Consider the following 14,558-nt stretch of genomic DNA (forward strand, 5'->3'; position numbering starts at 1 on the left):
GGATATCACAATCCTAGAGCATGCGCTTCGGCCAATGTTGCCCTTTGCTGATGATGTCTTTCCCTCGGAGTTCCATGCCAACATCACCTTAGACAACGTTGCTCATGAAACATCAACAAGTTGAGCTGTCTTGGTCACTGAAGCTCCTGCCAAACGCGCCCCAACAATCACCCCTCTTTTAAAGTCACTGAGGCCTCCTCTTGCAACCGTGCTAGCCATAATTATAGGCAACAAGGCCTGTCTACCATTTTTATACTTGACTCAAAGCATGCTGGGATGTTTTTTGCTTAATTAAAACACAAGCAATGCCTGAGTGGAAGCCCTTGCTTTCAATATACTTGGTGTCCCTCATTTAACCAGGTGTTTCAATTTTTTTGTCCACTACCTGTATGTTAGTATATATATTATATGATATATATATATATTATATTATATATATATATATATATATATATATATTAAGAAATGAACAACAAGTAAGCTCTGTTCCTCTGGTACTCATGCTTCTCTAGTTAGAAGTCCGGTAGTCTTCAATAATCACGTATAGGCGGTATAGCTGTAGTGTGACCACCAAACAGTTTTTAATAGTGAAGAACACCAGCATCTGGTGTATGACTCCGTATGAGAACATCACCACCATGCGCACTACAAAGAACGGACCATCGTGTATAAAGAGGCTTATTATTATGTTCCATATGTCTGCCAAGTGGGTGGACAGCAGCGATGAAGATGGTGGGTTTTGGCAGGCATCTGAAGACTCTGTGTTTATTACTATTGATGAAAAAACACAACGTTAATTAAAATTGTGTAACCAACTTGTTCAATGCATTCAACATAGAATGTTACAGAACCCCGTGCAGTGTTTACAAGAAATGCATTACTTTACCTTTGTTGTATCCTCAGGGCCGGATTAATCCATCATGAGGCCCTAGGCAAACATACACTTCTGGGCCTTATATAAATAACAACAAAAAGACTATATATATATATATATATATATATATATATATATATATATATACTACTATATAATATATATATATATATAATATTATAATCATTAAATAATCTTAACTCACACTCCACCAATTTGAAAAAGGTATCATTTTCGTTTTTAAGTTAATATAAATGGTTTTAGTCAGAAACAGTCAATTATGCTGAATTCTAGTTATTAATTATGACAAACATTTCATGAACTGCTCTCAACTGAACGACCGCTGAACAACTGACTGAATCTGCCAGAAACATTTCAATTGAAGGCGGTGTGCTAAATACATTCAAAATAAATTTGGAAAAACCTGAAGCCTTTGTCAAGTCCTGTAGCGAAGCCTAATAATCAATCACCTTTCACGATTTACAGAATAAAAATACAACAGTTAAAATATGGACAAGACACTTTGATACTTTTCACTGCCATCACATAATGGTAGGTATATGTCATTCGAGCTGATTGAGAAAGCCACAAGCAATACAAAATATACCATATTTCTTTTGATTCAAAATCACTGACATTTTTTATTTATTTACGTTAGTGTTAAAATGTGATTGTTTTAATTTTTTTTTTTTACTGACTGGCCTTAATGGACAGTTGGCAACCTTAAGCCAAATGTAGTTTAAAGTGGCTTGCTTCTTTCTCAATCAATGAGCTTTCCTTGCTGTTGATCAGAGGGGTTTATTGACACGCTTTGTTAAAGAGAAAGCTCTTTCTTCCAGGGTCGGGGATAAGGTTTTTGGCAGTTCGGGGCTTTTCTAATGCCCCACTTTGCCGCTTGCTTTCTTCATCTTCCCGTTTCTTGTGTTTCTGCTTTGCTGGCCAAGAAAGAGACATCGTTTGCTGTATTCACGCAAAGTCAAACTGACTGACCTGGAATTTACTTGTGTCGCCACGCAAAAGTGAGCATGACAGCAAGTTCCGGTCAGCCAGTTGGATTTTGTGTGAACACAAGTGAGATACACTGCCTCGGCTGAAATGTCAGCGAGTGAAGTTCTTCCAGTTTGCACGTGATTTTCAGTGTCTTTTATAAAAAAAATTAAAAAAAATAAACTTTTCTTGTTGGGCCCCGCCATGACTTTGGGCCCTAGGCAAGTGCCTAGTTTGCCTATGCATTAATCCGGCCTTGTGTATCCTTCGTTGTCTGTATCAGAGCAATATCTTTTGGGGGATTACATTTCTCAGCGTGTTTCTTATAAAAATCATAGTGTATCCAAATCCAGCTCCCTCGTGCAGTAGCTTTGATTCTCTGATTGATGTGAGTGGCGTATTGTAGGAACAGAAAACAAGCTTTATTGCAGGAGAGAGCATGATCTGGATAGATATACTGCTTATAAATTGTGTTCATAAGAGAAATTCTCTCCAGAGTAAAAGCTAAGAAATGTACAGTACTTCCCAGGTGATTTATGATGTAAGAATGATAATATCAAGTGTCAGGATTATCTATACGGACAACACAGAGGCAGCAAAGGTTATGTAATAAGTTTCTTATAACACTGCAGGGTGATAATCAAGGCCTTATAAAACATTGTCAGAAACTCACTTGTGTAAGGAATTTTGTAATAGTTTTTGTGTTAGAACTGATTATAATATATTATTTTCTGTTACAAATTGAACAAAGAAGCTGGGAGTAGTATTTTGGGTTTTTGAGTTCAGGACTGTAAGGAAATGTGGTAGTCCATACTCATATTGTTAGTATATTTGGAATGTATGGTACTTTCAATGGCGAGATATTGAGCACAGAGTTATAGTGGGGTATCTTGGAATGCAGGGTCAATAAATTGCAGACTGACTAAAGAGAGGGCAAATATGACCATTTATGGGCATTTTTGAAAAGGGTTTTACTCTATTATTGGTTGCATGGGGGATGGGTAGACTCTCAGAGATAACAAGATGCAAATGAATGTCTGTAAGGCTTGGCAAATTGCCATGTACCCAGATATAGTGTGGAGGAGTCATAAATGACATAATTAAAAGGATGTGTTTTGGAATCTACCAAATTAAAGTGAAAACATTGTTCGGGGCTTAGTTCTATCAATCTCACTGCAGCCCTGAGTGACACGACTCTGTTCAATACAATGTCTATTCTACCCTATACCAACAAACACATATATGTGACACCACTAATATTGTTTATTAGTTTCATTATTCTTTAGACTTGTCTCTTATTTATTATTATTATCATATTGACTGTTATTATTAAGCAGATGACAGGTGAAAATAAAGACCAATATATGCATAGTTTTTAAGTGATAGGAAAAAGGCCTATTCTTACATCACTAATAAGTTGAGCTAAGAAAATTATTTGACTATAAATATGCATTTATATAATGTGTTTACAAAGACACATAAAGTAACTGAATTTAGACATTTTCTTTTTCTTGGTGTGCTTTACTTGATTATAAGTTGCTAGATAAACGTTACTTTAGCAACATGTACAATGTTGGCATTTTGCACATCTACAGGCATGCCCAGATAAAGTGTTCCACTCCAGCTCCAATTTCTGAGTTCATTTAATACTTTAGAATGAACAAACAAACACCCCTAAACTACTGTACATTTCAATGTTTGATCCATAATTGTTCCTATTATTGTGACTAAGCCTAGATATATATTACAGTGTTCCCTCGCTATAACGTGGGTCTCGGGACACACACAATATGAGCGTTGTAACCGAAGGGCATTATAAACGGGGGAGGGGGTGGGGGGCGCCGCAGGACATATAACAACACACATCTGACTAAAATACTAAATAAAATAACGCCCTCTCTATAACGCATGTATACTGAAGCAAAAATGTAACTTTCCGTAAATTAACCATGCATAAAGCACCATGTAATCATTGCTATATTTTTATCAAAACAAAACAAAAAAAGGTAACAATCCCACTCGTTGATCATTTTAATTAGCAGTTTTTAAACTATAAATAGCCTAGCTAAACGGAGTCCGGGAATTCAGTTTGAAGCAACAGACAAGCAAACCAAGTGTGAGAAGGACAGGGGCGAGGGGAAGAGGGAATGGGCTCATTCCAGGTTTGGCTGACGGGGTGGGGCGGGGCTGAAGCGAAGCTGAAGAAAGTTGCAGCTCTTCTTGCAGCAAAAAAGTAAATACATTAGGAAAGATAACCACGTAATAGCTTTTCACAGCTTTTCTTCAGTTCAGATACTGTATCAAAAAGGGAGAGACAGAAACGGAAGTTAGACTGAGAAGTTGTTTATAGTTTGAACAACACCGGTACTGTATTTACTGTAGAAGTATTACATGAATCACTAGTATAGGGAATTGGGGGACATGTTGTAGGAGCGTTATACCCGAGGTGCATTATAACTGACAGCCTTAGCGAGGGAGCACTGTATTTTTAAATCAAATACAAGTCTAACTTACCTGCAACATGAAGAGGAAACTGTAACATACTCCATGTCCATACAGCAAGAATCGTATACACCAGAACTGTGTTTGTCCTAAGTTGGAAGGAGTGAAGACAGTACTCAGCTATGTACACACTGACAACATATTATATACTTTACATTAACATGTGGGATTTTTAAATAGACACAAAGTCGATTCACACTGTATACAACAGTGATGCAGAAAGAGACATTACTCTTGCATTGGACCACAAACTCATGTTAAATAACTCACTTGACTTTTTCCTCAGAAAGCATCTCACTTGTGAATTCAAGTATATCCGCTGCAATCCCAACAAAGATAAGCAGGAGCTGTGACAACTGGTCCTTGGAGATGCCAATTCCAGTTGGAAGAAGCCACTTTCCGATGATCAGTGTCAACAATAAAGTCTGGTGAAGTCCTAATTTCCAAGCATCAGAGCATGTGGAGTTCAGCAGTTGAAGACCCTTCACACGAAAAGAAAAAGGACTATGAGCATTCTAGCATAAAACAACCTGGCCTACACAAATCAACATTGCAAAGAAAACCCGCTGAAGCAGGCACTATGCAAACAAACAGTAGTAACATTATTCAGACAATGAATATACAGTAAACTTATCTATATAGTATCTTTCCATTTTTGCATGATACAAAGTCCAGTATATTAATGTCACATGCAGAGGAGTTTTTAAACTTTACTTTCATATAATTTATGACAAATCAATAAAGCAACTGCTTTCACAGTCAATGTGAGAGCCTGCCAGCAGTGGTACAGACCGAAACAAGTTTGCTTTTTGACTGCTGCACCCCGGTGGTAAGCATTCTGCTTTATTCATCAGTCACTTATTGATGAGAAGTTTAAAACATTAAATTATAGGACTTCACTTGGAGGTAAATTATTTCTAAGACTGCTTCATCTACCCACTATGTACCTAACATGAATTCCTGGAAAAAAAAAAAAAAACAACATTAAAAAAAAGGGTCAATATGTAGATATAAGATATTTTTTGATAAATGAGTCTATTAAGTTGCTAAAAATGTAACCTTTACATGTTTTACATCAAATGTAATTTAATTTTATTTAAGTACATACAGAGAAACTAAATACTGTAACTTTTCTTGAGTTAGTGGTACACCTAAACCTGTGATAATGGACACATTGGGCCAATTAAACTAATAAGTGTCAATTAAATATTTTGTCACGTTTCATGGGTGTATTAGTGAATAAGTATTATACATATATAGTAATACTGCTTGATTTGGGTGTAGATTGATTGATTTCAATTGTTTGTGACTTTAATAAACAATATACACAACAAGACATTTTAAACTCAAATCAAGAAATATTACCTGCCAATGCCAATAACAATTATTTTGTGCTTGGATTAAATCAAAACTATGGTACTGCTAGTCTTCATAAAGTATAGCAACGGCTGTGGCAAATCTTGATTATATAGCATTTCTTGCAGTGAAGAACCTTGACAAAGTTTTTATTTTTATTTATACTGAGACGACCCCTTTGTGCTTTATAGTTTTACCTTGTCAAGGTGTGGAATTCCTCCAGTCTGACTTCCTGGATTTGTAGGTATGTTGGGTTTATCCAATTGTTGACACTTGTAAAACAGGTCAAAAAGGAAATTCAGAAACCAACTTAAAAGTATATAAAACTGTGCACAAAAATGTGTTTACAGCTTGCCATCAGATCTTCCCTAACATACATTACAGACCACAAATGTACATGTGTTGTATACATACCGGTAATTAGTTCAGAAAAATATCAAACACTGCAGGATTGTATGTGTATATGTTCATCACAGCATGTTATAAAATGTCAAGATGACAACATTTTAATTGTGAAATTGTAATTGGGAACTTTGGTCAAGTCCAATAGACCCAAAACACAATGGGAGAATACAGACAGAGATTAGCGCTGGAAAACAATATCACTAGCAAACAATAAAAGAAACAGTCATGTTCATTGTCAAAATGTTTAAATGTCAACACTGAATACTTTTATGTATAAATTACAAAATCTAAAACTTGAATTAGGTGAATCAGGTAGCTCAAAATCATAAAAACATAACCTGGGCTAGGCAAAATAACACACTGTAGTACCTTTGCATGTCCCTTCTGTATAGCAGTCAACACTTGCTAGTGTCTTCATGAATGTAAATTTTGACTTCAATATACTTCTGAAACACTTACCTTTGTTAGACTCATAGTGTCTTTTATATCGTAGTGGTAATAGTGATCCTCCAAAATCCAAATGGATGGGATTACACTGATCAGATAAAACAGGATTGCTGGAGAAAACCTTTTTAAGAGGAAAGTATTTTTAATCATTCAAACAATTACGTTGTTATCAATAAATCTAGTAAAAAAAAAAGCCTTTATTTTACCCTTAGAAATTGTATTTGAACTGTTGAAATTTGTTTTAATGAAAAAGGGAAAAAATAAATCCTATACAAAAAATGATCTTCTAAAATCATAATGCAATCAATATTCAGCTTCCATCAATATCATACACTGACACAGGAAAAATATAGAGAAATATAAACCTTAATAGTTAAGCATTGGACATATATAACAAACAAATTGCATTGTGCTGGAAAATGCTAATTGATGTAATACAGCATAATATAATGTAATATTTCGATTCCAGGATAGTCCCTCCAGATTTCTAATGGGTGACTAATGCTAATGGACATACTGAGTGTATTAATGAAGTATACACAAAAGTATGAGTTACATTCGACTCATTGCTTCAAAAATACAATGCTGTGAAACAATTAAGGGATAATGGTGTTGCATGTTATGAGGTAATAATGGAACTCCCCCATTCAATAAAGCCCCAGACCAGAGACAAGAACCTGCAATGCAGACCTGTCAACTCTCCCTTATTTGCCAGGACTCTCACGTTTTCACTCCTACTATTTCACGTATAATGTTACTAGCATGCATTATGCACTTTCCACTGTATTTAATGTACTATTTAATGTATTTTGCTACTATCATGTATTATGCATTTCTCTATATTTGAAGTATTATGGATTTTCTTGTTGTTACTGCATCTTGTAAAGTGTACTGGCATTTTATGAATATATTGCATAAATATATTTATATTTATATATATATATATATATATATATATATATATATATATATATATATATATATATATATTATGCAATATTATAATACAATTGGCAATATGCAACAATATATTCTCACATAATCCTAAGCAATGTTGGAAAAAGGCATACTTTCTGAAAACTAGGCAGGTCTGATTTTAACGGTGGGACAGACATGGGAGCATAAATGATGCTTGTGGTAAGCACTGCACAAGAGATCACAAACACCCCAAAAAAGCAGTTGCACATGCAGAGCTCTTTGCATGTTGTGACTCATTCAGGAAATCTGTAGCAGACATTTTCCCAGACTCAAATTGCAAAGAATTCTGCAGGAAAGTCTAAAAGTCACACAAATAATGCACGTTTCTATTACAATTTCAGCATCAACACTGATTAAGAAATTAAAATGAATTGATATCGTGTTTATATACAGCTGTAGTGTATTCATTTAAAATGGAAGATAGTTGATAATGAAATGTTACTGACAGTGGCATTATTGATCTGTCACATATGCACAAGTGTAATGAATAATGTTGCAACACCACGTTGTTGTGTGTTTTGGCTTTTCTTATTTCATTTTTTTATGATGGACTTAATGAATTTATACAGTAAGTGCCGAAGCTCGTCCTTGGATGACGATGTTAATGTGCATTAGTACCAAACTCAGCCTTTAGGTTTGTGTGTGATGAAAGTTACAACGCCAACCTAGTATGCTCTGCTGTCATGCAAAATGAAGTAAGTGGACCTGTTTACAAAGTATTGGTCACTGCCAAATCAGTCACCTACATTACAGATTGTGAAACATGTCATGGTTGTCTTTCTGTTTGATATTTTTGCTTTTTTAAATCAGAAGGAGCACAGTCTATCATTCTACCAAGTAATCGAGTGGAATAGTTTGTCTTATGTAAGTATTCACTTCAGTACAGGCCACTAAGATTTTCGGCTTACAAAAGCTCCCTTATTTTCATTTGTTTGACTGAGAGTTAACTTTTTGAGAGCCAGACTCAAGTATCCCTGTAACGGGTTTCATCAGCAGTGGTGTTTTAGACGGTGGTGTAGTGGTACCTATTCCACGCCCCTGTTTGGTGGAATGGAACAGATGGATTGAACAGATAACCATGAACACATTGCTATTGGCCCTCAGCCAACAAGAGACAACACCCCACCCCCACCCTCTGCCTAGTGGGTAAACACTATGTTGCCCAAATTAAAACTTGGTAAACGGCGTTTACCTGCATTTACCCTCGACTATACCACTGGTTTTAGAACAGGTGTTAATAATGTGTGTCATCTTCTCAGTGTCTGTTACTCAGTATTACTAACAGAACGGTCGACCTGCATGGGAGAGCAGTATAATCGTACAATAGTAGAGAATAGCATCTTTTAAAAAAAGCACTGCAGTACTTTGTAAAATATACTGCAGAAAACTATAGGTGTACTGCATTTAACTACATGAAATAGTTACTGTGTCAAAAATCTTACATATTTGTGGGTATATAAGTGACTGTACTTTTTATAAACAATATTATTTTTTTTTTTTTATAGTAAAATAATGATTTAGTCTCCCGCTATTGCATTCAGTTTTACAAAAAAACAACACCAAAAAAGAAATTTCTTTAATGCACAGGTAAGTTCATCCTTATTATTACACAACCAATAATACTATACAGTAAATTAAAAAGTGGTCACAGAATACGTTTTTATAGCATCTGAAGAAGCTGACCATACACTTAAAACCAACCTGGTCTCACAAGCCCGTTAATACAGTAACATCTTGCCGAGGCTCTGGAAATGTTACCCAGTTAACGTTTTGAAGGATCTACCACCATGCTTTGCGGCTACGTTACCACAGAACCCCAAATCTGGGTCTGTTACATCACCTTTTCAGTACTGGATTTGTTTGAAACATGGATTTTTTTTTTTCTTAGCCTTTCCAGTACTGTATGTTTTCAAACCATCATTCATTTGTAGCGTACCTCAGTTCCCCGCAGGCAGGTGCATCACACAGGGCGAGGCAATCCACACACGGGCGGAAGGTAGGCGCGAACCCTGGAGGAGCTGGCGAAGTTGTACAGCGGTATCGGCGGACTGCCTCGCCCTGTCTTGCCTTGTCTGATGCGCCTGTCTGCGTTAACCGAGATCACTACAATATTATGAATGTACATACTGAATGTTCTTAAAAAACATTACACGTGGAGAGAAATAAATTATGATAGATGTAAATGCTAAATTTGGTATGACCTAATTGATGTCAGTTTAAAAAAAAAAACATTGTTTTTTTGTCGTGTATCCATGGGGTTTTTGAGAACAAAACCTGAACATTTAGCTTTTCTACTTTTTAAAATATAACAGTTTATGTAAGTTGAGAGTCTGGTTCTGCTTCTGTGCGCTGCAGACACGGATTTAAGGCAACAGGCACCAAAAAATATATTCACGTTTTCTCGAACATATTTATATTTCTGCAACAGAAGCGCCAAGAAACTCAAGTGTTCTGGTATGAGCCTAACATTGTCTAAGTGTGCGCCGAATTTCAACCACTTGGCTTTTTAGGTTCAGATGCAGCACCTATGCAGACACGCACTACACATGGTTACATCTATCATACCTGTCATAAGGTATATCTCACTACACGTGTAATATGTTTTAAGAACACATTCAGTGTCTACATTCATAATATGTTAAAAAAAAAAAAAAAAAAAAAAAAAAAAAAAAAAACGTTTGAAAACAATACAGTACTAAAAGTTTTTTTTTTTTTTTTTTTTTTTTTTTTTTAATTTAAAAATCTATGTTTGAAACAAATCCAGTAGTAAAACGGTGACATAATGTGGGGATGTAGAACATCTCGGTAATGTAGCCGCGAAGCATGGTGGTAGATCGAGCAAAACGTTAACTGAGTAATGTTTTCAGAGCCTCCGCAACACGTTACTGTGTTAAAGTTTTCCTTGTTAAGCCAGGTTGTTTAAAACTGTATGGGGTGCAAAATATTTAACAAACCGCTGAGTGATAGTCTGTACCATAAACAGAATGTATCCAGATTACTGACCCAGTTCCTGGAAATGGTTGTATTTGCAAAACGTTTATGTAGGAGATTATGCTTTATTTGAATTAGACATGATATAGCATTTATAAAACCAGGTACAGACTACTAGTATAACACTTTATAACGATATGCATAATCCATCAGTCACTTTGACAATGTGTTACAAACCAATCTATTAAATATAATGTTTTTGCATTATAGGTGTTATGAATGAGACATTGATGTTTAGACCATTACCACAAAGGTTTTAGGCACAATTAAACCTTTCACAAAAAACAAAACAAACAAACAAAAAAAAAAAAAAACAATACTACAGTGACTCATCAAATTATATTCACATTAACTTACCATTTGTAATCTTTGCCTCGCCTCCTTTTCAGAGTTATGACCATTTCAATTACAAGCGGCAGGATAAGAAGTGTAAGAAATGAATACCAAGAATGTTTAACAAAAATAACCCGGCCAACTGCTATCAAAGAGTGAAGAATGAAAAGCAGTCTAGCAACAAGAGCGCACACAATCTGGATAAACATGGTTTAGAATTGTGCAAAGCAGTCCAAGTTTATGCTGTGAAAAAGTAACTCAATAACAATCTTCAGAATGTTTTGCAGCAGACGATTCAAAGATGCAATATCATCAGGACATCTTAAACTTCCTTTCTTGAGAACCCAAAGGGTGATCAGCCAGACTTCCCAAATAATATTGCTGCTAACCACAACGCTTCCTTTTAAAGTTCCTAACAAATAGGACGGGTTTGTCGTTTACAGTCCAAGTACTGTATGCTTTCAGCAATGCAGTATCCCTTATACTGCGTTGATTAATATGAATGGTGTGATGTTATGACTGAAAAAAGTTGTTACACAGTTGGAAAAGCTGTGACCAAACCCCAGGACAATGCCTCTAATTTCTAGGTCACGTGTGTTGTGGTCCTGTTTAGTCTGCTTGTCTCTTGAGACACAAACTGTATCCCGACAGTGTACCATGATAACAGTCAGGGGTGGAGCTTGATTTTCATGTGGGGGGAGGGTAAGTCTTACTCTAGGGGCCCTTGTTCAAATAGTTGTCTGACAATCTGAAAGAAAAACACATTGGAAATGTGAAAAAACATCAAGTTGTCAAAAGTGCCCAGCCATATAAAGAGGAGATATCAAAAACACAACCCAAGTTTCAAGAAACCATTGGGGCAACCTTGTACAGCACAAAGCAAATAAGCACAACTGTAAAACAAATGGGGGCCAAGGCTGCCCCAATTGTTTCTTCTAACTTGTATCGAGAAGAACAATAGTTCCTCACGCCAAGTTACAGTGAAGCGCAAGAACTACGAGTGACTATCTATACAGCACGGATAGTTGATGTCTTTTCAGGGTATTGGCCCGGCAAAAGTAAATCAGCCAAAAGCACCATTTCACTTTTAATTTGTAGTTCCCAACACTCTTAGGTGAAATGTAGAAAAAAAGGAAATATCTGTCATACAGTAAGAGAAATAAGTCGCCAAAGTAAGGTAAAAATGTCCATTTCCTTTTTCGCCCAAAAGGATAGTTTTATTTTGTACTGCATATCACAAACTAAATATACAGAACAATTTAAAACAAAACATTAATATCATACTGTTATCATAAAAACACACATTGCACAATAACACACATATCTACTTGCTGAAGTGTTTTTTTAAGCAATGCACTAGCAAAATTCACTGGGAAGTGTCGTCAGCTCCCTAGCAACAAGTAAGGTAAGACAGGTAAGCCCTCCATCTACAGTGCCCTCCTTCTTAGTTCTCTGCAGTGGGCTGACTTTATACAGAACTTGTATGAATTTTTACTTTTTAAAATTCTAAAATTCAGATGTACAATACAGCAGACTTTAACCAATGCTTCCCTCCCCAGAAAAACTCCAGGAGCTTCTGGAGACTGTCAGTGATGTCTTGGGGAAGACCTCGTTGTACAAAGCTCTTTATTTAAATAAAAGATAATACTTTGGGTTTATATAGCACCTTTCATCCCATAGGATACCAAAGCTCATTACACGCGGCAGCTACTCTGTGCCAGAACACTGACACAGCAGTTAAAGTAGGAGAAGTGAGGAATTGCTCAACCAATTGAACTACAGGAGGAAATTTCGGAAGGACAGATTGTAAGTGCCTGAATTGGAATTTAGCCATAATATTTGCATAGTTCAACTGTTTCAACATTATCTATAGCCTACAGTTTAAACTATCAGGAATAAATAAGGAATCTTTTACCGATACAATACAATAATATTTATGTTAAGTTGTCGAAGGGCAATGGTCTCTAAAAACCCAGAAGTGAAAGAGCTGATATAGGTCTTTATTGTATTTTTGTTTTTGCATGTGACAGATGAATAAAATATATTGAACTCCACCTTTCTATTCATTTTGAGGTCTGATAACCCCCTAGGCATGATTATATTGTAGCGATCCTCAGGGGGGAGAGGAGAGAATTAGGATAGTATAGAGGGTATGTGTGCGTGAAGGGGTTGCATGGTGGATGTATGCATGCAGGGGTTGCATGGTGGTGTGTGCGTGCAGGGGTTGCATGGTGGTGTGTGCGTGCAGGGGTTGCATGGTGGTGTGTGTGCAGGGGTTGCATGGTGGGGTTGCATGTTGTGGTGTGTGTGTGCATGCAGGGGTTGCATGTGTGGTTGTGTGTGTGTGTGCAGGGGTTGCATGCAGGGGGTGGTGTGTGTGCGTGCAGGGGTTGCATGGTGGTGTGTGCGTGCAGGGGTTGCATGGTGGTGTGTGCATGCAGGGGTTGCATGGTGGTGTGTGCGTGCAGGGGTTGCATGGTGTGTGTGTGCGTGCAGGGGTTGCATGGTGGTGTGTGCGTGCAGGGGTTGCATGGTGGTGTGTGCGTGCAGGGGTTGCATGGTGGTGTGTGCGTGCAGGGGTTGCATGGTGTTGTGTGCATGCAGTGGTTGCATGGTGGTGTGTGTGGGCAGGGGTTGCATGGTGCTTTGTGTGGTCAGGGGTTGCATGGTGGGTGTGTACATGCAGCAGTTGCATGGTGTGTGTTTGCATGTGTGTAGGGGTTGCATGGTGGTGTGTGTATGTGTGCAGGGGTTGTGTGCTGTGTGTGGATGTGTTTGGAGGGCACTTGGGGTTTAGATTTGGCGTAAAAGACGGGGGAAGAGGATGGGGGTAGCGAGGGCATATAAGGTGGTGCAGGGAAAAGACTGGGAGGATTGGGGAAGACGAGTGTGAGAGAAGGCTGTGTTTGGGGGATATAGAGAGAGCGAGAGAGTGATAAAGGGTAGTGTAAAGAAAAACAACTACAATCATTTATTTTCCTTTTTGACTCCCAGTTCCCATTCCCACACTTTATGATTTTATTTTATGATTATTGAATTATTAACAATTATTAAAATAAACAGCTTGCGCCTTCATGTACTCCCGGTTGCAGTCTCATTTCTGTCTAAAAAAGAACCTGAAACGATACAATATATTGATGGACATTACATAAGCAAATTAGACATCCTTTTTTTGGAATACCATGTTCCTTCTCAAAAATGTGTTTTAATATTAGCCTTTAATAAAGGGAAACGACTACATTTATGAATTTTCATGTATATGTTTCAGTGCAATGTAGTTTCTTCATTGGAATAAAGAAATACTTTTTTAAAATTTACATTTTATTTCTGTTTCTTCATAAAACTGTTTTCTGGGGAGAAAACAAACAAAAAAAAATACATTGACATTGGTTCTTGTACTCAGGGTTACGCTTAATTGAATTCAAGATCCAGTTCTAGTGTACTATTTTATGGTAAACTGAGCATGCATGACTTAGAAACTCGGCTGTTAGCTGAGCTGAGCTCACATCACCCCTATTTTAGCATCCATACATTGGCTCTCTAAGGCAAATAATTGATTTATATTTATATTTATATATGATACATATCATATATAATATACTATTTGATATATTAATATATTATTCAATTAAAAATAACTTTTAATTTTTCTATGACCCTGTACGTGCTTTAAGATCTGGGGACC

At 36.7% G+C, this 14,558-nt stretch overlaps 1 protein-coding gene across 1 annotated transcript in view; it reads right to left on the bottom strand.

The window, feature by feature from the left end:
• Positions 1-487: 487 nt before the first annotated feature.
• LOC121322234 (transmembrane protein 26-like) overlaps positions 488-14,558 on the bottom strand; it is a 28,514-nt gene continuing 14,443 nt past the window's right edge. The window contains exons 2-7 of the mRNA XM_041261902.1: positions 10,898-11,621; positions 6,584-6,692; positions 5,917-5,991; positions 4,634-4,845; positions 4,376-4,452; positions 488-771 (exon numbers count right to left, since the gene is read on the bottom strand). Coding sequence (XP_041117836.1) covers positions 509-771; positions 4,376-4,452; positions 4,634-4,845; positions 5,917-5,991; positions 6,584-6,692; positions 10,898-11,082 — 921 coding nt within the window. The 5' untranslated portion in view covers positions 11,083-11,621 and the 3' untranslated portion in view covers positions 488-508. The remainder of the gene's footprint in view (positions 772-4,375; positions 4,453-4,633; positions 4,846-5,916; positions 5,992-6,583; positions 6,693-10,897; positions 11,622-14,558) is intronic.

This window comes from Polyodon spathula, chromosome 10 (genome assembly GCF_017654505.1).
Source record: "Polyodon spathula isolate WHYD16114869_AA chromosome 10, ASM1765450v1, whole genome shotgun sequence".
NCBI lineage: Eukaryota > Metazoa > Chordata > Actinopteri > Acipenseriformes > Polyodontidae > Polyodon > Polyodon spathula.